The 22,882-nt window shown below is 52.3% G+C and overlaps 1 protein-coding gene across 6 annotated transcripts in view; it reads left to right on the top strand.

Annotated features, from left to right (window-relative positions):
- SLCO2B1 (solute carrier organic anion transporter family member 2B1) overlaps nt 1-22,882 on the top strand; it is a 51,474-nt gene that overhangs the window by 7,416 nt on the left and 21,176 nt on the right. For 4 of the 6 annotated variants that reach the window (XM_032641763.1, XM_032641765.1, XM_032641760.1 and 1 more), the window contains exons 2-7: nt 6,746-6,876; nt 7,990-8,127; nt 9,394-9,556; nt 12,454-12,693; nt 12,927-13,025; nt 15,996-16,186. In XM_032641763.1, the coding sequence (XP_032497654.1) occupies nt 6,746-6,876; nt 7,990-8,127; nt 9,394-9,556; nt 12,454-12,693; nt 12,927-13,025; nt 15,996-16,186 (962 nt within the window). The remainder of the gene's footprint in view (nt 1-6,745; nt 6,877-7,989; nt 8,128-9,393; nt 9,557-12,453; nt 12,694-12,926; nt 13,026-15,995; nt 16,187-22,882) is intronic. The other 2 variants (XM_032641761.1, XM_032641762.1) reach the window with 2 other exon arrangements.

Below are 22,882 nucleotides of genomic sequence, written 5' to 3'. Positions count from 1 at the left end.
GCTGGAATGTTCTGGAGAAAAAGTGCCCTTTCCTTGTCCCTCCTTGGTCCAAGCCCTCTTCCTCCATCCTCAGGATATGAGAATTCTCCCAGGCTCTCTCGGCATTTCTCAGCCCGTCCCTCCTCAAAGTTCAAATCTGGGCCTTGGTTATGAGTCCTGAACTTTCATCATACTCAGGTCCCCTGGACTGAGGGCCACATGTCCTTCTCACCATATTTCTCTGTCCAGCCTTGCCCTGACAGTGCTCTCTGAGACCCTCAGAAGAGGGTGTTGACTGACGACCAGCTAAAGAATCAGCTGGTAGAATGGCCGACTGTCCCCATACAACCACCTTTGACAATTAACTGGAGGGAAGCCAGGCCAGAATAAGAAATGGCTACATGGGGATTATTTTTCATAGGTTCTAAGGCCATCATTGGCAGCCACCATCTCATGGTTGCTGTTAGGGGCCCAGGTGTCAGACAGACCTGAGTTCCAGTCCAGGCTTTGCCATTTACCAGCCCCAGGACCTGGATAAGCCCCTTCCCCTCTCTGTGCTTCAGTTTCCTCATCCACATCATGGAGTCACAGCAGCTACCTCAACCGTTTGCTAGGAGGCTGGGTGAGTGTGCCCAGCCCAGCACATAGGGTGGCCCCAGGACAAACTCCTCCATCAGGCCACTTCCTCTAAGGGTAGAAGGTGAGCCAGAGAGCTGGGTCTCCCAACCCCCCGCCTGCCTGGCCCTTCAGGGCTGAACTTTCTCCTGGTTCCCAAGTTCTAGATGTGGCAATGCTCCCTGCTGTCCCAAAGCAAGTATGAAGGCGGGTGGGGGGGTTTGTAACCTGACAGGGAAGAAAACAATGTTCACTGAGCACCTGCTATGTACACGTGTCGGTGCTGGTTCCCCACATGTTAGTGACACAACCTGCCAATAAGTGACACAACCTGCCAATAAGACAAAGTCTGTTATTTACCCAGATAAGGGACAATACCACTTCTCAAAGCTTTGGCAGTATCTCGGAGTGGGGAGGAAAGGTCAATATTTGTTGAGAATTTGGAAGTTTGTTTTACAGCCAGTTCTTCAGAATGGGGAGAGAGGTGGGTGAGGGAGGGATGACCAGGATTGGGTAAGAATAGTGATACCACAGTCCAGGGTTTCTGGCAGAAAACAGCAAGGTGAGGATCTGGGGGCAGAGATTCGAAGAATCTGAGGTGCACACCCTGTTGATGGTTTCCGTTGAAGAGTCGCTCCGTCTTTTCGGAAGTTCCTGTCATAAAAATCAAGCCATTTGCTGGGGCTGCTCAGTCTAAGAAGAGTAAAAACTAAAAATGCTAATGAAGACAGTGGAATAGCAAAGTCAAGTTAATGTCATCGGTAAGGTGTGGTTTGGGCCTCTAGTGTCCAGGCTGAACGTGGCGGGAGGGTCTGGTTCTCGGGGCGCTCTCGGCAGTGGGCAGTAGGGATTGCTGGCCCTGCGTTGAGGATGAGGAAGCAAAGGGGCCGCTGGTCTAAGGGATTCAAAACCAGCTGGGGGATTAAAACCTGGGCAACTGCCTCCACAGCTAGGGAGCGTGCACGGCGGGAAGGGGTCCAGGTCCTCAGGTCTTGCGGTTGACTGGGGCTTGGATGGGAAAGAGAGAGTTGATCCAGAGACGGAATGATTGGAGCTGTCGGAGGGAGGCGTTAACGTGGAGGAACCAGGGCTGCGTGGAAGGAAATGGGTTCAGGTGGGTCTGTGGCCTCAGAGGTACTTGAAGATTATCAGGAGAGGGGAGAGCATTGGCCCTCAGGAGGCCTACTGTGTGCCAAGCCTGAGCCAGGCGCCGGAGATGCCTTACCTCCTTGAGTAGATGCTATATCCTTGCCTTACAGAGGAAACAGACTGAGAAAGATAAAGGGGCACATCCAGGCTCGCAGCCCCATATCTGCCTGAGATGTGCTGCTTATAGCTGGGAGGTGGCTGGAGTAGGCAGGCCCCTGAGCCTTTCCAGGAAAGAACGGGCAGGGAAAATCAGCCCCTCCTGTCAGGCTGCTCTCTGAACCTTGCCCCTCATCCCCCAGACTCAGACTCCTGGCCGTGGAGCGGGTATGGCCACAGCCAGGACCCCGTGCCTTGCACACATCTGGAGTCTCTGACTGAACTGAAGGTCTCTGGCTGACAGACGTTCGGGGCAACTTTCTGACTGGCTTTCTGAGCAGCTGCTCTACAGTGAGTGGGCGATTGACAGCCCGAACAGACAAGTCTCCTAAAGGACAGTGGGCTAGTGGACCAGTGACTTACCAGCTGATGGGCATGAGTGCGTGAGCAGCCACATGACCCACCGACAGGCACATAGGCCCCTTGCCTGTCAGCTCTGGAGCTGCAGGCTGCCAGCCCTTGGAACCCCCTGGCATACCTGGGGCCCCCAAAACTGACTACCCAACTAAGAGAGGAAGAGGCTAGAATTTTTTCCTGGGACCTGGTTCCCTGCCTCCCTCCTTATTCTACAGGCCAGCCCAGCTTAGCCCAGGTTCACTCCCTCAGCTGCCCTCTCTCCTGTCAGGGCTGGCCCTTGAAAAAGCCTTCAGAGGACAGGAAGGGCCTCAGAGACAGCAGGCGAGGTGAGGTGAGGTGGACACACAGCCCTGGATTCAGGACCCCCCTTCCAGGGGGAGTTCTATCCCTTAACAGGGAGTCAGACTGTCTGCTGCCAGCCCCCTATAGAGGCGTCCAGCCCACGGGAAGGGGTCAAAGGGGACTGACAACCGATCTGACCAGCCCTGTTCAGTGACCGACTGGCCACCCAACACACTGACTGGTGGCTGCTCTCAGAACCCGGGCGGAGGGCCCAGGGCCAGGGCTTCCCTCCTCCACCCGGAGGCTCACACTATAGACTGGGCCACAGGAGGGTGGAAGGTCCTGAGCTGGTCCACTGACCTTTGCCCCCTCCCTTATCCATCCCCTGGGTTTCTTTCAGAGCTGGGGATCCAGGTCAGTGACTTCTGACCTTCCAGCCTAGCTCCAGCCTCATCATCTGGTTGGCCTGGCCCCTGGGGGCGGACCCGGCTGCCTTCCAGGTGGCCCGGCTATAGGTCTGGTTGGGCCAAGATAGAGAATAACATTGTGCTTCTTCCCCTCATCGAATCTGTGCGAGGAGCACAGAGTGACATTGAGATGAGCACCTCGGCTCGCGTTCCTGCACCAACCGGAGTCAGCAGAGCTAGTTACCCGTGAGCCTTGGTGTCCTCACCGGAAGCATAGAGATCCTGAGGTCACCAAAGGCACGGAGTCGTGGAGATGCTTCACGAGCATGCAGAATGTGCGTGCAAGCCTTTACATACGTGGACAGCATGTAGCACAGCCTCTGTGCTATAGTAGGTGACTGGTCTCTACTGGTGAGAGGAACTGGGGTTCAGAAATCATCCTGTCGACCTCCTCCGGTTGAGTTTGCTTGGAACCCCCTCACCTTCTCTTCTCCTTCAAAGTGACCTCCACAGAGCCTCGCCCCAACTTCCCTTATCTAGACCAACCCCTTATCTCCTCCCTGTCAGGTGTCACTTTTGTTTCAGCATCTCCTTGTTTCCTCTGAGTGTTCATACCCCACAAAAGGGACTCCTTCCCAGCCACACACACTTCCATGTCCTCAACCAAATTCCTCAAGCTATTTGTTGTTTTTGTTTTTAATTAATTTATTTTTCAAAATTTATTGATTTTTGGCTGTGTTGGTTCTTTGTTGCTGCGCGCGGGCTTTCTCTCGCTGCGGCGAGCAGGGGCTACTCTTTGTTGCGGTGCGCGGGCTTCTCGTTGCAGTGGCTTCTCTAGTTGCACAGCACGGGCTTTAGGTGCACGGGCTTCAGTAGTTGTGGCACATGGGCTCAGTAGTTGTGGCTCGCGGGCTGTAGAGCGCAGGCTCAGTAATTGTGGCACACGGGCTTAGTTGCTCCGCGGCGTGTGGGATCTTCCTGGACCAGGGCTCAAACCCGTATCCTCTGCATTAGCAAGCGGATCCTCAACCACTGTGCCACCAAGGAAGTCCCTCCTCAAGCTATTTAAATAGACATTTTCCCAAAGATATGGCCAATAAGCAATGAGAAGATGCTCAACATCATTAGTCATTAGGGAAAATCAAATCAAAACCACATGAGGGTTATTTGTAGTGAGGTGGATGGACCTAGAGTCTGTCATACAGAGTGAAGTTAAGTCAGAAAGAGAAAAACAAGTACCATATGCTAACGCATATATATGGAATCTAAAAAAGAAAAAAAAATGGTACTGATGAACCTAGTTGCAGGGCAGGAATAAAGAGGTAGACATAGAGAATGGACTTGATGACCCAGGGGTGGGTGGGGTGGGAGGGCGAAGCTGGGGCGAAGTGAGAGTAGCATGGACATATATACACTACCAAATGTAAAATAGTTGGCTGGTGTGAAGCAGCAGCGTAGCACAGGGAGATCGGCTTGGTGCTTTGTGATGACATAGAGGAGTGAGATAGGGAGGATGGGAGGAGGCTCAAGAGGGAGGGAATACGGGGACAGGTGTATGCATGTGGCTGATTCGCTTTGTTGTGAAACAGAAACTAACTCAGTATTGTGAGGCAATAATACTCCAATAAAAGTCTATTTAAAAAAAAACCACACGAGATATCATTTCACACCCATGAGGATGGCTATAATCAAAGAGACAGACAATAATAAGTATTAGCAAGAATGCGGAGAAGTTAGAACCATCATCCATTGCTAGCAGGAGTGTAAAATGGTGTTAGAAAACAGTCTGGCAGTTCCTCAAAAAGTTAAACATAGGGCTTCCCTGGTGGCACAGTGGTTGGGAGTCCGCCTGCCGACGCGGGGGGCGCGGGTTCGTGCCCTGGTCTGGGAGGATCCCGTGTGCCACGGAGCGGCTGGGCCCGTGGGCCATGGCCGCTGGGCCTGCACATCCGGAGCCTGTTGCTCTGTGGCAGGAGAGGCCACAGCGGTGAGAGGCCCGCGTACCGCAAAAAAAAAAAAAAAAAAAGTAAACATAGAGTTACCATATGACCTAGGAATTCGACTCCTGGTTATATACCCAAGAGAACTGAGAAAAAAATGAATGAATAAATAAATAAATACACACATACACACACACAAATTTGTATATGAATATTCACCATACCTGAAACAAATGTCCATCAACAGATAAATGGTAAACAAAATGTGATCGATATATAGCCATACCCTGCAATATGATTCAGCCATTAGAAGGAATGGAGCATAGATACATGCTACAACGTGGATGACCTTTGAAACATTATGCTAAGTGAAAGAAGCCAGTCACAAAAAAGACCACATATTGCATGATTCCATTTATATGAATGTATATGAAATGTCCAGAATAGGCAAACCCAGAGAGCCAGAAAATACATCAGTGGTTGTCAGGAAATGGGAGGAGGGAGGAATGGAGAATGACTGCTAATGGGTGCAGGATTTCTTACTGGGGTGATGAAAATATTCTGGAATTAGATAGCGGTGGTAGAGTATGACTTTTTGAATGTACTAAAACCACTAAATTGTATACTCTGAAAGGGTAGGTTTTACGGTGTGTGAATTATATCTCAGTTTTGAAAAATTCCTTAGGCTCCCAGGTATCTTGTGTGAGGAGCACAAAACCCTCACTGGCGGTGGCAGGCCTCCGTAGTCCCCCCCTTAGTTTGCCTTCCATCTCCCTGGAGATGGGGTGAGAGGTCCCACACCCCCTCTCTGTGTCAGAAGTGTCCTCAGGGCAATTTTCAGGCTCCAGCTGAGGTTGTTGAATGAGCGGAAACTCCTGCCAGGTTGAGAGGCATCTGAGACAATGGAGTGGCTTCTGCAGGAAGCGGGACCCCAGAAGGGGAGCAAGGCCAAGGAGGCCTGGGCTGCAGGGGGTGCAGGTGGTTTTCATCTAAATGGAGGGGTGAAGTCTCCCAAGACCAGGCTTCCAGGCTCCTCACTGAGATTAAACGTCAAGAGACCCTGAGAGATGCCTCTGAAGGGACTGCAGTGAGTGGGAGACTGACATGGTTACCACGGTTACCATGGGAGAAAACCAGGCACACGTAATGGGGCCAAGAATCCAGGTTCTAACCTAGCTCTACCTTCTGAGTCATCTCCACACATGGGGCCTCAGTTTTTCAAGGGTTAAATGAGAGGGGTTAAATGGGATGACCTCTCAGTGCCCTTTCTGTGCAGACCAGCAACCTGGTTCATGTACGATTTGTGCATTGGGCTGGTTAGTTCTGTGATTATAGCCAGGGTGGTGCCCTGTGGAGGTGTTGGTATCTGTTCCAAACTACCCCCAGGAAAAGCCTTTATGTCCTGACTTTGGACCAAGACTTGACCATGCACTGGACCCCAGACCTCTGATCCTAGACTGAGCCAGACAGACACAGACCCAGACCCAAAGTCAGCCTCCAGGAACACTGGATGTCTCACAGATACAGGCCCCAGGGGGGCTAAGGCTGTGCATTTCTACACCAGGACCACAGCTTAAAGGTTATGTGGCAGCATCAGAAACTTCTCCCTAGAAGGAAGCTTTACGCTGGGAATGGAATGAAGGTGTGAATAGGTGGTCCCAGTGGGATCTGACCAGCATGGGCACATGGAGCACACACACACCCTCTTAGGAAGGGCTCTTTCAGCACCTGGGACGCAGGAAGGCTGATGGTGCCTTGACTCAGATTCTCACCAACCCCTGAAACACCTTGGGCTACCCGGTCAGGGCCATTCTCTGGGATTCCATCTCCACTCTCATGCCCTGGCTGTCTGTCCCACAGGGCCAATTGGTGAGGAGCTCCAGGTGCCAGACAAGGACACCAAGGCCATGGTGGGCACAGAAGATACACCTGGAGGCAAAGCCAGGCCAAATCCTCAAGATTTGCGGCCAAGTGTGTTTCACAGCATCAAGGTACCTCTCAGGGCCTGGCAGGAGCAGGGCCATCCAAGCCCAATAGAACAGGCTCTGCCACTTACAGGCTATAAAATGCCAAGCAAGTTGCTGCCTTTCCCTGAGCCTCAGCTTCCTCATCTGTAGAATGGGTAGCTGTGATCTACAGAAGCACTTAGCTTGGTTTCAGGCACATGTTCTCTCCTTCCAGAGAGGCTGCTCTGTGGGCAGTGGGTGACCAGTCTTCTTGGCTCCTGTTTTTCTAGCAGGAAAGAGAAGGACCCCAGGGATCCTGAACCTGTATGAATACTGGGAGTGTTGGCTCCAAGGGCAGCCCTAAACATCCAAGCCTCCACCAGCACCTACAGGGTGCCAGGCCCTGTGCCGGAAGCTGTCCCCACATGGTCTTATTTAGTTCTCATAATAACTTGAGGAGGCAGGGGTGTCTTCCTTGTTGCACAGATGAGGAAACTGAAACTCAGAAGAACAGACACTCTATTTTTTAAGCTCTGGCATAAACACCCTATTTTTAATTCTTTGAAGCAAGCTTTTTCTTCTCTTAGGAATTCTGCCAGTTTTTCAGCAGGAGTACAGGCAGGGAGGGTGTTCGGGTGAGGCTGAGTGAGGTGGGGTGGGTAGCTTGGGGGTTTGCTGTGTGCAGGTGGTCTCCCAGGGGAGCTCCAGGGGAGGACTGGGTGGGGTGGGATCTGGGGAGCTTCCTGGGGAAAGGGGCAGGGTGGTGGAACACGGAGCGGGGTCCAGTCCAGCCTGGGGGACCTCTGGGGATCAGAGGGGCTCCTGTCATCCTTGGCCCCATGAAGACCCTACTCTCAGTCCTGTGGATTTCAGGCCGCCCCCGGGCTCCTGGGGTACCCAGGACAGCTTTCCTAGTTTTTAGGCCTGTGTGAGAATCCATGCATTACTCCAGTATCTCTCTCTCTCTTCTTGTTCTGGACTCTTCCTCTCTTCCTCTCTCTCCTCCTGTGTGACTGTCTCCTCTGACTCTGTTTCTCTATCTCATGGGCTCACTTTCCCTCCCTCTCTGCAACCCCATCTCGTCTATCCACCACCCACCCGCCGCGATCTCCCCGGCCCTCCGCGCACCCGCTGCCATCGCCACGGCCGCTCCGACAGTTCTTCGTGCTGTGCCACAGCCTGCTGCAGCTGGCGCAGCTCATGATCTCCGGCTACCTCAAGAGCTCCATCTCCACGGTGGAGAAGCGCTTCGGCCTCTCCAGTCAGACCTCGGGGCTGCTGGCCGCCTTCAACGAGGTACTGGCCCCAGCACAGCCGCAGGGGGGGACAACCCCTCCCTCACTGCCCCAACATAAACCCTTCCCCCCAGTGCCACATGCAATCCCATCTTAGCTCCTTCTTATCCCACCTTTGGGGGTCCCTCTTGGGGGACACGGAGGATTTTAGAGCTAGCCAAGGTCCCCATGTCCCCCCATTCTCCTTTTGGTTCCTTCACCTTTTCAGGCATCCGGCTATTGTCTGCCCCAGGAAGGAATCAGAGGAAGCCAATTCAACAGTAGTGAGAGAGGTTTAAATTAGATCAAAGGCAGAACTTTGGGACCTTGGCGTGGTTGGGGGAGGGGATGATTCCACAGCGTGGAGTTGCCCCCGGATCCACAGGCCTCTGCCTCTGGGATGACAGCCAGACAGCCAGGAGTGGACAATCCGCTTTGGGTGGACTGGGAAATCAGAGTCCAGCTGTGCCCAACCCCTTCCCCAACAGATGTTTTCATCCTCAGAAAAGGTCACGGTCCTGAGAACACTCTCTTTCTCCCTGACCCCCAGTAGATTTCTGTGAAATTCTCTCCCCCTTGGGTGATGTGTCACATTCCTCCCAACCCAAGGCCTGTGGTCTACACCGAGTCCCCAGGTGTTCCTTAGCACTCCATCCTCAGATCTCAGAGGTGGGAAGAGAACGTCATTACCTGGGGTCTTGGGCAAGTCACTCCCTGACTCTAGGCCTGTGTCCCATCTATAAAATGGAGAGTGACTGTCCTTCCCAGGATCAGTCCTCCCACTGACCTTCTGCTGATACTGGCCCCCTCCATCGGCAAGGAGGTAAGGGGTAAGTACCCCACCCGTGGTCACCAACCAGTGAGCCGCAGAGTGGGGTGCACACCCCAGCTTCTGACAGCAGAGCGGCCCTTCCCTGCAAACTCTTACGTCCCCTTCAGCACCCATATACGAGGGTTTTGATTCTAAGGCTCAAAATCCAAACCTTAGTCCTCTGGCTTTAGACTTTGTTTCTCATTCATGACTTCCCAGAAGTTCTAACACGGGGCCCAACCCACATTCTAGAATAAAATTGAACTTCTAGCCCTGTCCACGCTGCTCTAATTTCTCTCCTCTAATGAGACACTAGGGCCCTTCCTAGGAGGACCCAGAATCTGCATTTTTAAGACGGACCCAAATGATTCTTATTCAACCAGCTAGTCCATTCTACAGAAGGGAACACTGAGATTGGCGGTAGTGACAAGGCCGGCCCTCTGGCCCACTTGAATGGGTCCTCTCATCCCTTTGCAGGTGGGGAACACGGCCCTGATCGTGTTTGTGAGCTATTTTGGCAGCCGGGTACATCGGCCCCGCCTGATCGGCTATGGAGCTGTCCTCGTGACCCTGGCGGGCGTGCTCATGGCTGTCCCACACTTCATCTCAGAGCCCTACCACTACGACCACACCAGCCCCGGTAAGAGCAGGAGGGGCTGGGCTGAGGGTATATCTGAGCTGCTGCATTACTGCGCACAGGGCCCCGCCCCAGGCCTCCAGCGGTTAGGATGGGCCCAGCTTCCCAGAACACCTACTAGTCCTCCCCACACCCCCCCACTGCCTCCTTCAGCCCGGGCGGGTCCCTCAGGCAGCCCTGGGCAGTGGGGTAGTGGGTAGTCCTGGGGCAGAGAGGTGAGGCCCTCTGGGCATCTCTTGGTAAGGGCCTGCTTGTATGTCACCGCTTTTATTTTTGAGGTGAGGGTGGGTTTACAATGCAGCCCACTTTAGGGCCTGGCCTGCGTGGGTCCTCAGGAAATATTTATGGATAATAATATATAATATATAATAATTTGTATATAATAATAACAGTATCACACACCACTTACTAGGCACCACTCTTCTAAGCCCTTTATGTGTATTGATGCATTTAATCTTCACAAGAAGCCAAGACATTGATGAAAGAAAGAATGAATGAGTGAATGAACAAATAAAACCATGAAAGAATTGGGGACAAGAATAGTGAAGACCCTGTTGAGCCCAGTGAGATTTCGTTGAGAGTCAACTTGACAGATGGATGCCTGTCCCTTGGAGAATGACTCAGGCAGCCTACCCTGTCCCATCCACCTCTCCACCCATTCACCCATCTACCCATCTACCCATCCGCCCATCCATCCACCAACCCCTCAACAATCCTTCTGGTGGTCCACCCAAGAAACCCTTAGTGCTGCCTATTTTGTGCTGGACCCTCTCAGGGGACTCAGTCCTTGCCTACTGGGAGCTCCCAGTCTGGGAGAGGAAACAAACAATACCTCCCCTTCCCCCACGCATTGTATCAATTGTGTGAGGAAGGAAGAACAGGACGGAAGGAGCCCAGGGAAGGAGCCCACGGCCCAGCCTGCATCATGGAAGGCTTCCCAGGGGAGGAGCGCTGTCAGAAAGCATCCTTCCTCCCTTGTCCTCCCATCAGCTCAGACCCCGGAGCCCCTACTCTGTGCCAGGCCCAGGGGTGGAAAGATGGAGCAGGTACAACCAGCCCCGAGAAGCTACGAGGGAGCGTGGGTTGGTGTGAGCACCGGCAGCTGTGCTGCAGGCCAGAATGTCCAGCACCAGACAGCCAGGGGGAGCCGGTAGAGCCCTGAGTAGGGGAAGGATACTGGAGGCTGGAGTGAGCTGGAGGAGGTGGCAGTTGAGAGAAGGTGGGCCTTTCAGGTGGAGGGAACTGCACAGGCAATGGCTGGGAAGTGGGAAAAGTCCAGGAAGAAAGCAGAGTGGTTATCTAGGCCTGAGTGGAGAACTGTCAAGAGGCCTGACTAGGATGCTGAAAAATTACACTTCCTCACATTCCTCCGTCCAGAATCTCCACTTTAACAGGGATTTTCCTGTGCAGGGTCACATACATTCTTCATCCTCACTGCCATACAACACCCTTCTGCTCCGCATGAAACCCCAAGCAAACCTCTTCTCCTGCCTGAGCCTCAGTCTCCACATCTGTACAATGGGTGGACTGGACTCGGTGACCACCAAACACCCACGCTGCTCTGACATACAAGGCTGTTTCATTCACTCGTTCCTCCTCATTAATGAATTACTTATCATTAGTATTTATGTGCCAGGCCCTCTGCTAGGTACTGGGGACCCAGGGGTGGAAAAAAAAAGATCTTATTAAAGATCCCCATAGTAATCCTCATATCTAATGTCTAGTAGGCACTGTGCACAGGCACCAATCACCACTCCTAACGCTTACAACCCTTTGAGCAGGTGTTATCATTATCCTATTTTATAAGTGAGGAAACTGAGGCTCAGAGAAGGAGGTACTTCCCCAAGGCCCACAGCTAGTAGACGTGCTCTGGTAGCCTGGCCCTAGAGCTTCTGCTCTGAACTACTGAATTATTCTGCTTCAGAATTCCATATTTGTGTAGAGCTTCCATCCTAGGGGGCTTGTTCAACAGATGACGGACGAAGCCGAGCCCAGAGGGGCTGAGGGCCTCTCTGCCAAAGTCTCACCGTCTTCAACCCAGGCAGTCTTGGTTGAGGGTCCAGGTCCTTGACCTTGGTTCACATGGCTTTTTCCAGCCCTAAAGAGTGGCTCTCTGGGCTGGGTGGACATGGCTCAGAGTTCCCAGAAAGGGCTGGGCCAGCCGCAGAGAGAAGGCCACTTCTACACCCGCATTCGGGATAATAATAGTATGAGGGTCTTCTTAAGTTTGCTCAGCAAATATTGGTGAGCTACAGGAAACAAACGTCTGGTACTAATTTAAGAAATTTCCCTTTATTGCACTCTGCATCTGTGTCCCGAGCTGACACCGAGCCTCCCTATAATGAAGGTCAAGGGCACTAGAGCCCTCCACAGCCCAGGCCCAGTGTCCCCTCTCTTGCCTGGCCCTGCCTTCAGCCCTGGCCTCGACCTTTACACTCTGTGAGCCAGCCATGCTGAACTTCTCAAGCTCTTGGTTTTGCATGTGCTGTGACCTCTTTCTGGAACACCCTCCCCCACCTTCCCTTTCTGAAAAATCTTTTTTGTTCTTCTCCACCCAGTTCAAACTCCACCTCCTTCGACCGCCCCACCCCTTCCACCTAAGAGTCACTGTTGCCATGGCACTTCCACATACCTCTGCTCAGAGAGGTGGCATACTGTGGTTTAAGAGCATGGACTCAAAGCTGGACTGCCTGGGTTCCAATCCTGGCTCTAACCCTTGCTAGTTGCTGTCTGAGCGTCAGTTTTCTCATCTGTAAAATGGGAGTAATGAGAGCATCCCTTCCCTGGGTTTGTTGTAGGGGTCAGATGATTTATATACAGGGCATTTAGAACAGTACCTTGCATCAGTAAGTGCTATATAAGTCTTAGGTATTGTCCTAATATTTTTTATCATCTCTCAGCAGACATGCCACAGGACTTTGAGGCCTCCCTGTGCGTGCCCACCACTGAGGCCCCAACCTCAGCCCCAGCCCCATCCAACAGCAGCTGCTCAGGCTACACAGAAGTCCAGCATCTGGCCGTGGTGGGGATAATGTTCACGGCCCAGACCCTGCTCGGTGTGGGCGGGGTGCCCATTCAGCCCTTTGGCATCTCCTACATTGATGACTTTGCCCACAACAGCAACTCACCCCTCTACCTCGGTGAGGACCTGTCCCACTCCTCGGGCTCTGAGGGAGGGCGCGGCCCAGGTCAGGCTAAGTATGAGTCCCTGACCTCTGCCCCATGTGGCTGGTAAAGGGCCGGAGAAGCCCTGGAGAGCTCTCCGGCCCTGACCAGGGGAGATGGGCCGCTCTTGCCCGTTGGAGGCTGGGCAGGCACTAACCTGCAGAGGGAAGCCGGGCTAGAGGGGTCTAACCTAGGCTTCCTGTGGCAGGGATCCTGTTTGCAGTGACCATGATGGGGCCAGGCATGGCCTATGGGCTGGGCAGCCTCATGCTGTGCCTTTACGTGGACATGGATCGAATGCCGGAAGGTGAGCCTCAGAGCACACAGTTGTCCCCAGGGGCACACAGACACAGCTGACTGACCACTGGTCTCATAGGAGACACTGAGCTAGGGGACCCAGGTTCAAATCCCAGCAACACCATGACCTTGGACATGCCTCTTTCTTTTTTTCTTTTTTTTTTTTTTTGCAGTACGCGGTCCTCTCACTGTCGTGGCCTCTCCTGTTGCGGAGCACAGACTCCGGACGCGCAGGCTCAGCGGCCATGGCTCACGGGCCCAGCCGCTCCGTGGCATGTGGGATCTTCCCGGACCGGGGCACGAACCCGCGTCCCCTGCATCGGCAGGCGGACTCCCAACCACTGAGCCACCAGGGAAGCCCTGGACATGCCTCTTAACCTCTCTGAGCCTCAGCTTTCCCATCTTTGAGATGCTCTCTGTCCCGCCCACCTCCCAAAGCTGTAATCACAATGCAGTGAGAATGTGGAGATAAGCTACAAGGAGCCGTCAGATGGAGAGTTATAGGTGTTGTCACTATTGTTACGTGTCTTCACCTAGTTCCACCCCTGAGCTCCCCCAGGCCCCCAGCCCCCTGCCCAGATACACTGTGGAGCAGACAGGGCCACATACTCTTCTTGGCCTGTGGGGCACTCCCATCTGTCGGGGGACAAGCCTCAGGACACAGAGAGGACACTGGCGTGCCGGAGGGAACTTTGGAGCAGGACTCAGCTACATTGGCCATCTCAGATGGGAAATCCACTGGGTGACCTCTAAGGACCGTTCCAGCTCTGACCACTCAGAGCCTGACAACCCGTACTGAGGGCACCGTTTGGGGAATAGCGGTCTCTGATTCAGGTAGTGGTCAGTGTGGGCCAAGGAGTGGAACTGAAGCTGGGTCCAAAGGCAGCCAGGAGGGAGGAGTGTTGGGGATCCCAGAGTCCCGGCGCTCTGTGAGGAGTGGGAGTGGAATTGTTTTAGAACAGGTCACTGTGGCATCTCAGCTGCCTCTGGTCACACCAAGTAGCTCTGAGCTCCCAGCTCTGCCTTCTGCCTCGTGGTGCTCAGATGTCCCATCCCTCACCTGGAGATTTTCCAGCGAGCCCTAGAAGCCTCAGGTGACACATGTACAGGTAGATGGACAGGCAGATTTTGTTTCTTGTTCTCTGGCTTTTGCCCACGGGTGCCTCCAGTCAGGACAGGCCTGGGCAGCTCTGAACAAGAGTCGCTAGGGATAACCCTGCCCCACCTCCCCTCCTTCTAGGAAGCTGGGCCAGGAGCCAAATGTGGACTCTGGTTGTAACTCCTCTCTCCCTCAATGGAACAGTCTTGGGAGTCAGGAGTCAGTTTCCCAGACACACCCCAGCTCAGGGGATGGGGGTATGTTTCTGGCTCTGTTGACATCATCCTGGCAGCTATGCCACCTTCACAGGAAGATGTGGCACTCCTGTGGACCAATGTGCCACCTCCCTAATCCTTCTTTCTCTCTGGGGGATTGCGTGGGTTGGGCGGGTCATATCCACTGCAGGCACAGACTGGTATGTGAGAAGCGGATCTGAGTTGTGTGTGTGAGTTCCCACCAGCCTGGCACAGAAGCCAGGGGAATAATAAGTGGAAAAGGGAATCAGTGCAGAAGTCAACTTCGCCCCCAGTTTTACAGATGCATTTGCTGAGTGCTGACTGTGTACTCTGGCCCCTGTCCAGGAGGAGCTCAGGATCAAGCACCTGGGGATGAGCCCCACTCATGGGGTTGGTGTCATCATGCATCTGTATTGTTAGAAAGTGTTTGCAGATGCTGTTGAAGGAGGAGGTACCCAACTCAGCCTGGGGATCAAGAGGTCTGTTGGGAGAGGGGGGCATCCAGTCAGGAGGTACACCTGGGATAATCTTGCCCTAATTACACCTGGAGGGGGATCAAAATCACCTGGGGATTTTTTAAAATGTTTTTTTATTGTAGTAAAAGTCACATAATATAAAACATACTATTTTAACCCTATTCAACTGTACAGTTCAGTGGCACTAAGTACACTCACATTGTTATGCAACCATCACCATCCTCCATCTCCCGAATTTTTCACCTTCCTAAACTGAGGCTCTGTCCCCATTAAACACTAACTCCCCATTCCCCCTCCTCACCTCCCACTTCCACCCTCAGCCCTACCCCCCCGGCCCCTGGCATCTACCAATGTACTTTCTGACTCTATGAATTTGACTTTTCTAAGTACCAAGTATAAGTGGAATCAAACAATATTTGTCTACACCTAATGTATATTGGAATGCATTTTTAAGATTAACTTAATATATGTCCTGCAAAGACTGTACCTTCTTTTTTTTTTTTTCCTCCCTGTGCTATACAGTAGGTGGGGAACTTGTTAAAGGCACAGATTCTTTGGTCACCTTCCCACCCCATCCTGTGGCAGTTCTAAGCTGGTCATGGGTAAGGCCAGGTGTTTTTGACAAGCACCCCTTGTGATTTTAATCATCGTGCAGGTCTGAGAACCACAAAAGTCATCCTAGCCATCAGTTTCCTAATAATAATCACAGTAGTAACAGTAAGCAAAGAGAAGACACCCATGTAGACATTCTATGTGCCAGCACTATTCTAAGTGCTTTACACGTATTAGTTTCTATGATCCTCACATCAGCCCTATGATGTAAGTGCTACTAATATCTGTACTTTACAGAGGAGGAAACCGAGGCACCAAGAGGTTAAGTAACTTGCCCAAGGTTATGTTAGCAATGGAACTCAGACCCAGCAGTCCATTTCCAAAGTCCATGACCTTGACCACGAAACACATTGCCTTAATAGTTGAAAAAGCTGAGGCCCAGGAAGGGACAGGGACTTGCCCAAGGTCACACAGGATATACTAACTGGCACAACTGGAACCCAGATCTCCTGACTCCCAGCACAGGCCACTTCATGTCTCAAGAGGCCAGTCCCAGGGTGGTGGCCAAGAAGTGACAGCCCACCTTGACCCTAATATCGCATGGTCTTCTCTTCCAGGTGGCATCAGCCTGACCTCAAAGGACCCCCGATGGGTGGGTGCCTGGTGGTTGGGCTTTCTCATCTCTGCTGGCACCGTGGCCCTGGCTGCCACCCCCTACTTCTTCTTCCCCAAGGAGATGCCCAAGGAGAAACGTGAGCTTCGCTTCCGGCGAAAGGCCTTGGCAGTTTCAGACCCACCTGTCAGCAAAGTAAGCCCCCTCCACGCCCCACTCTAGTCCAGGCTCCACCCCCAACCCACTTGTCCTCCTTGATAACTTTAAACTCCATCCCTCCTGGGCACTGCACATCACAGCTTGCAAAGCCATCTCCCCGACGTCCCTGCACAGTGTGTATTTCCTGCCCCTCCACAGCTGAGGAGCTCGAGGGCCAGAGATGCAAGTGACCTACCCAAGATCACGAGACCAGCAAGGACAGTGCTGCAAGCAGAACCCAATCCTGTCTGAGCCTACTCCCCTCATTCTAACCACTACCCTACCACCTCTCTGCTTGTTGCTTAAAGTGTTTGGTAGATTCTGAACGTGCTATAGCAATGTTAGAACTGGGAGGAGGTGGAGGGTTTGCAGGAGGGTCTGGGAAGGCTTCTCTAAAGAGAGGGGAGTCGAACTGGACAATGAAGGACGTGCAGAAGCATGGAAAGGAAAAGGAGGGGCATTCTCGGTGTGGAAACAGCCTGGGCAAAGGATTTGGCTATAGAAATGAACCTGGCCTTTTCAGGGACAGTGAGGGGACAGACATGTACTGAGTGCTTCCCTGGGGCCAGGTGTCAGGCTGGACCCTGGGGCTCAGCACATGGTCTCCACCCTTACTTAAACCAGGCATAGCCTAGACTCTGAGGACAGAGTCTCTTTAAGAGACAGATAAGTTGTTAAGATAAGTAACAACTGGCGAGGTACTGCAGGGGTATCTCACTGAACTCTTCTGCGCGGCTCACGGTCTTTCCTCAGAGGACAGCACAGGCCCAGGATGGGCAAGGATGTGCTCAAGGTCACAGGTGGTAGGAGAAGGCAGGACCATGTGAGGCCGCTGGGCAGGAGAGATGATTCTGGGCCAGGGACCTCTAAGTTTTCCAGGGACCCACAAAAACACAAGGCCTGAAAAACAATAAATTGGCTCTAAAATACAAAAGAAGACAAAATAGAAATGTCTTATAAAAGCTCAATTGTATGTCATTAGCGTCAGCTTCATAACACTCATACACATTTCGTTACGTTCTGAAAATTTGTGTGTTAGACTTTCTTTTTTCCCAAGTCTGGGAGTATAAAGGAAAACACTCCTGTTTTACCTGTCCCCACGTAATACTTCTGTGGATTTGATTGTTTGCTGGAGTGGCTCATAGAACTCAGCAAAACACTGACTTACGTTCACCAGTTTATTACATAATAAAGGATACGGTAAATGATACAGATGAACAGCCAGATAAAGAGATACATAGGGCGAGGTCTGGGAGTGGGCTGAGCACAGGAGCTCTCTCCCTGTGGAGTTGGGTACATCACCCACCTGGCTGTGTTCACCAACCTAGAAGCTCCCTGAGCCCTATACTATTGGCATTTTTTATGGAGGCTTCATCACGTAGGCATGATTGATTATTAACTCCCTTTCAGCCTCTCTCTCCTCTCTGCAGAATTAGGGGGCTGTGGTGGGCTTAAAGTTCCAAGCTTCCAATCATGGCTTGATCTTTCTGGTGACCAGCCCTCATCCAGGAGCCCACCAGAGTCACCTCATTAAAACAAAAGACGTTCCTATCACCAGGAAATTCCAAGGGATTTCGGGGCTCGGTGTCAGATGCTCTTACCACTCAGGAAATTACAAAGATCTTAGGAGCTCTGTGTCAGGAACCGGGATCAAAGACTAAATATTAGATCAAAAGATTCTCCTAACACCCTTATTTACAAGAGTTTTAGGACCTCTGTGCCAGGATCTTGAGAAATCACAGTCATAAATTAAGGAAGTTAGTTGTTGCTAAGTAGTTCAATTTCAAAGGGACAATTTATAAAAATCCTGTCAGATATTTTGCAGCAAGAATAATTCAATTTAATGTTGCAGGTTGGTGCATTTGAATGTTTGCTGTAATGTGAGATAGTGCCTCATCCTTAGAGCAAGAAAATTTAGGCCTAAGAGGAAGGGCTGAAAATGTCTCTGCCTGGAAAAGCTGGGACTTGACCCCAAGTCATTCTGACACCACACCTGGCTGCCTTCACCAGCCCATCTCCCACCCACTGCTGCAGCAGAGGCTATAATATACATGGGGTTGGGGGGACCAAAGAAAATTGATGTTGGGACAGCCAGCAGAGGCCAGAACATGAAAAGGCTTGCCTTCCAGCTTCAAGAGCAGTGGGTAGCCCTGGAGGGAGTCCTACGGCTTTAGCACCAGGTGCTAAGAACAGAAGGGATTGGTAGGGACAGGGGAGTGTGCAGAGAGCAGCTGGGGGCAGGGAGATCGATGTGACACCTGTGGTGTTGGTCCAGGCAGGAACCAGCGCATTGGCAGTAAGGCAGGGCGTGAGGTTGAGTCCAAAGGGCCACGCAGGAGGGGGACCACACAGACCTGGATCTTGCTCTATGGGATGGGCATCCAGAGGCAGTGAAGGGCTGATGCTGGCTCAGAGGCAGGCAAGGCAGGCGTTGGAGAGAGACCAGTTTCAGGGGAAGAAGACAGCTTGGAACCACAGATGGTCCTTCCTGGTTCTGCCTAGCTCACGCCAAAATATGAATGAGAAGAAATTCCTGGAACTTGGGGAAGAGTTCTTAGAAGCAAGGGTGATCACAGAGGAAGGAAGGGAAGAGACTGGGTTGCCAGTTATGGATAATCTCCAAGCTGGGTCTTGCCACGGAGAAGTGGCGCTTCTCTGTTCTGAATTTGAACAGAGAAGAAGTGCCACTTGAGCCATGGGGTGGAAGAGGTGGAAGAAACAAGGCTGAGCCTCGGTTACGCTGGGCTCAGTCATGTGACCTTGAGCAAGTCACTTCCCCATTCTGTTCTGTTGTGTACGATGCTGAGTTTAGATTCCTGGAGCAGTATTCTGTGTGCCTCGGATTCTGAGAATGCACTATTCCTTGAGCGGAAGCTGCTGTGATGCAGAGATTTGGATTTTTAGAGCTGTGTCTCTGTGATGACTTGAAACCCTGGCTCCCTCGCTGTGAACCTGTCTGGCTGTCTTGATTCGTTCTCTCAGCACATCGGGGATGGGGAGTGAGGAGGGAAGGCGGTGAGAGGTTCTTAAAAAAGAACCGAAGGCTGAGGACAGGATGATCTGCTTCCAGCAGCATTCAGGCAATAAATATTGATGTGGGAGGAACTGTTCCCCCGCCTCCGGAGGCTGCCTAGGCCGGGTCTGCTTGCAGTTGCTTGGGCTGGCCCAGCCCACTCAGGCCACTGATGGGGAGGGACATGGACCAGGAGGAAGGGCCCAATTAGGCAAAATTGGCAGCCAGAAAGCCCAGGTCCTCATACATGGGATGTGTATCTTCCATGGGGAGTCGCAACAGGCAAGGGGAGAAAGTGAAGTGGGGGACTATTTCTGAAGTCCCTTCAAGCACCCCCTCCCTGGCTCAGGGGTCCTCTAAATACCCTCCTAGAAGTAAATGCAGCTTTTACTGGTATCCAGGAGATAGTGGTAGATTATATAAGGATTGCGTGACCCAGAGGAGGTCTCTGGCCTCAGTCTCCCTGTCTGTACAATACGCAGAAGACTGGACAAAGTCTGCTAGCTCTGGCAGGTTCATTGGTGCCTCCTTTAAGTGGCTCCCTATGGGGCAGTACATGAGCACTTTTACAGGAGGACCGAGGGGTGTATCCCACAGCCCTTGCCCCAAGGAGCTCTCAGGTAGTGAAAGAAGGCCAGGAGCAGACAGACGGAGGATGACTGAATGACAGCTCAGGTTTCTCCCATGGCCTGTGCTTAGAGTTCTCTGCCAGGGAGGAGGGGATTAATAGTCTCCACAGAAAAGACTATGGGATGGGGGATGGGGGAGGCCATATCGGCATGGGAGGGGCAGGAGCTCTGCTTCCCTGCCTTTGTCTCTGTCCACGTGTCTGTGACCTCAGAGCTCAGGTGGCCACCCAGACGTCTTTCTAGAAGTGAACCAGGGCAGGCCTCACCTCTCTCAGGCCTCAGTCTCCCTGTCTACAATTAGCCAGTTTCTAAGGTCCTGTCAAGCTGCCGGGCTCCTGGCACATGGCTCTGCAGAGCCCATAGAGTAAAGATGGTCTCTTAGGGGCTCCCTAGCAGGTCATCTGGGCCCATACAGCTTTGTGGCTGTAGGATCCCATTCAGCCAGCAGCCCTCCTGTGCTCTCCTTAGGCCCTTCTGAGCTACCCTTCAGGCTGGACCAGGGGCTGAGAAGAGATCCCCTGGAGATCCTGTGTCCCCACCCAGACTCTGAACACCACTGGCCTCTGTCATATTTCCCAGCAGCCTCAGTGTCTGTTATTCTGGGGTATCTCCCAGAGTCTGGGATTAGAATATTACCTGGTTTTAAAGTTCTATGTTTCTAGTAGTTGAAGATTCTCGAGTATTTATGTTCTATTATTCTAAGATTCTGCACCTCAAATGCTGTGTGACTCCCAAAATTCACATTTCTAAATAGCTACAATTTTGGACTGAGTCTATGAAATCCATTGTCTCCTAGTCATTAACCTCGATGTGCTTCTTTGGGAAAATGTTCAGGGATGGGGCCAAGAGTGGGCAGTGGCAATGGCCTTTAAAACCTAGGACTTAGGGCCCGTCTGTTGGGGTCTGCCCAGGCGGAAGGTCCTGGGACTTCGTGCTCCCACTGCAGCCCCTATGAGATTCGGGGTGACACAGGTCTTCCCTCTGCCTGGAGTCTCTCCCTTGCTGGCACTGCCTCCAGAGCCCTCCCAGCCAGCTTGGGAGCCCTCTTGTTTCCTTCCCCATCCCAGGTGACCCAAGCCTGTGACTCCACCCTCACCCCACCTCAGTCAGCTCTCTAAGGTAGAAGGACCTGTGTGATCATCCACTTCAATGCCCACTCCCTCTTACAGACAGAGGGATTGAGGCCCAGAGAGGGTCAAGGTTGTGCCCAGAGCTTGGCCATCACCACCTCCCCTTGCACCCATCTGTACAAGGCCAGGTCTTGGCCCCAAAGGGCTGAAGAGAGCCTTCCTCTCCCTGGCCTGGTGTAGATCAGAGCTTCCTCATACAGGGGGGCCTGGAAGGCCCTTTGGAGTGATCTGCTCAAGTGGTTTTCAAACTGCACCCCACAGAACACAAAGGGTGCCACCATAGGGAGACTGAAGAGAGGGGTTCCCCAGCAGGACTAAGGACCTTCCTCTCCTACAAACACACACACACACACACACACACACACACACACACACTTCAATCAGACCAGTTCTACTTTTTGGTGTTTTTCTACCAGTCTTTTGAGTGAGATTTCACTTGGGAAAAGGGTTCTGTTGCAAAAACCAGTTTTAAAAACATTGGTCTAGTCCAATACCACCAAATGATAGAGGAGGAGACTGAGGCTAAAGGAGAGAGGTGTTTGGTAGCCTATCTGGCCCATGAGGCACCATGTAAGCATTTCCTTAGTGTCTGAGTTGGAGGTATCGCTTAGTGGCAGGGAGGAAGGCCGACAGCAGCTTTGTCTGCACCGTCCTGACCTGGGTATGAATTCTGACTCTGTCACTTACTAAGCCTGAAATCTATAAAATGGGTATAACCATACAATCTATAGTTTGGGGGGTTTGTAAGAAGGAAATGAGGCAAAGTGTCGAGGTGGGTGGTTCAATACCTGACATGCGGGCTCAGGAACCAGGAGTGCTTGTCCTTAGCATGGATTAGGCCAGCTCTTAAAAGGAAAAATTACCTTTTTTTCCAATATTCTTCTTAGATGCTTTTCTATATCCTACTTCCACTATATTCCATAAAAGGTTTGAGAGGGCTCACACCAAATACATGTACAGTACTAGTAAGAGAGTGAGAAATTAGGCCGACATGTACTGCCAACTCTGTACCATCCACTGTTCTAAGCCCTTTGTATTAACAGCCCATTTAATCCCTGTAACCCACCTAAGAAATAGCTATTACCCCCATTTTACTCCTGAGGGACCGAGTTACAGAGAGATTAAATAACCTGGTGGAATGGCTAGTGAAAGGTGGAGCTGGGTTTCAGGCCCAGGGAGAACCATTGCAGAGCCTGTGCTGAGTCACTCAATCAAGACCAAGACCACTCATTGAAACACTTATTGGGTCCTGAGCTTTCTGGTAGCCACAGGTAAAAGAGGTGTGGCCAGTTGCAAGAATCCCATTGTAAGAGAGCCAGGAGCACACCGTTCCCTCAAAGAAGCTCAGATGTCCAGGACCTCTGCTAGAAGACACGATCTCCCTCCCATAGAGGATAGGAAGTTAAGCAGATAACCCCATCCCTGTGGCTGCTTCCTGGGGCCAGATGTGATGGAAGCTGAGGGCTGGCGGAGAGTTCCACATCATCCATCAGGGTCAGCGCTGGCTCTATGGGGCTGGGATCACAGCCCCGGCCCAGAGCCTTCAAGGAGCCCAACTTCCTCTAAGGACAGCTCCTGGGCCCCCTGAGGCCCCACAGGCAGTGGGACCTTCCTCGTGCTGGACCACACAGCGTCCCGGGTCCCACGGGCTGCAGCAGTCAGCACACAGCCCGAAAGGGGAAGTTCTGACCAGCTCCCTCAGCCCAGACATGCTGACCTGGGGAAACAGCCCAGATTGGTCATACTCTGAGCCCCACTCTGAGCAGAGGCTCGATGATTCCTGTTTCTGGAGCCCACTGTTAGTCAGGAGTCCTCAAAACAGATGTGGAGAGAGAGGCGGAAACTTCTGGAGAGCACAGAGACAGGGGCTGGAGGTCAGTGTACCCAGCACCCACAGAAGAAAGCCCAAGTCCCTCAGCCT

Source organism: Phocoena sinus, chromosome 8 (assembly GCF_008692025.1).
Source record: "Phocoena sinus isolate mPhoSin1 chromosome 8, mPhoSin1.pri, whole genome shotgun sequence".
Classification (NCBI taxonomy): domain Eukaryota; kingdom Metazoa; phylum Chordata; class Mammalia; order Artiodactyla; family Phocoenidae; genus Phocoena; species Phocoena sinus.
Note: the sequence above shows the minus strand (reverse complement) of the source record. Positions and strands in the feature narration are given on the sequence as shown.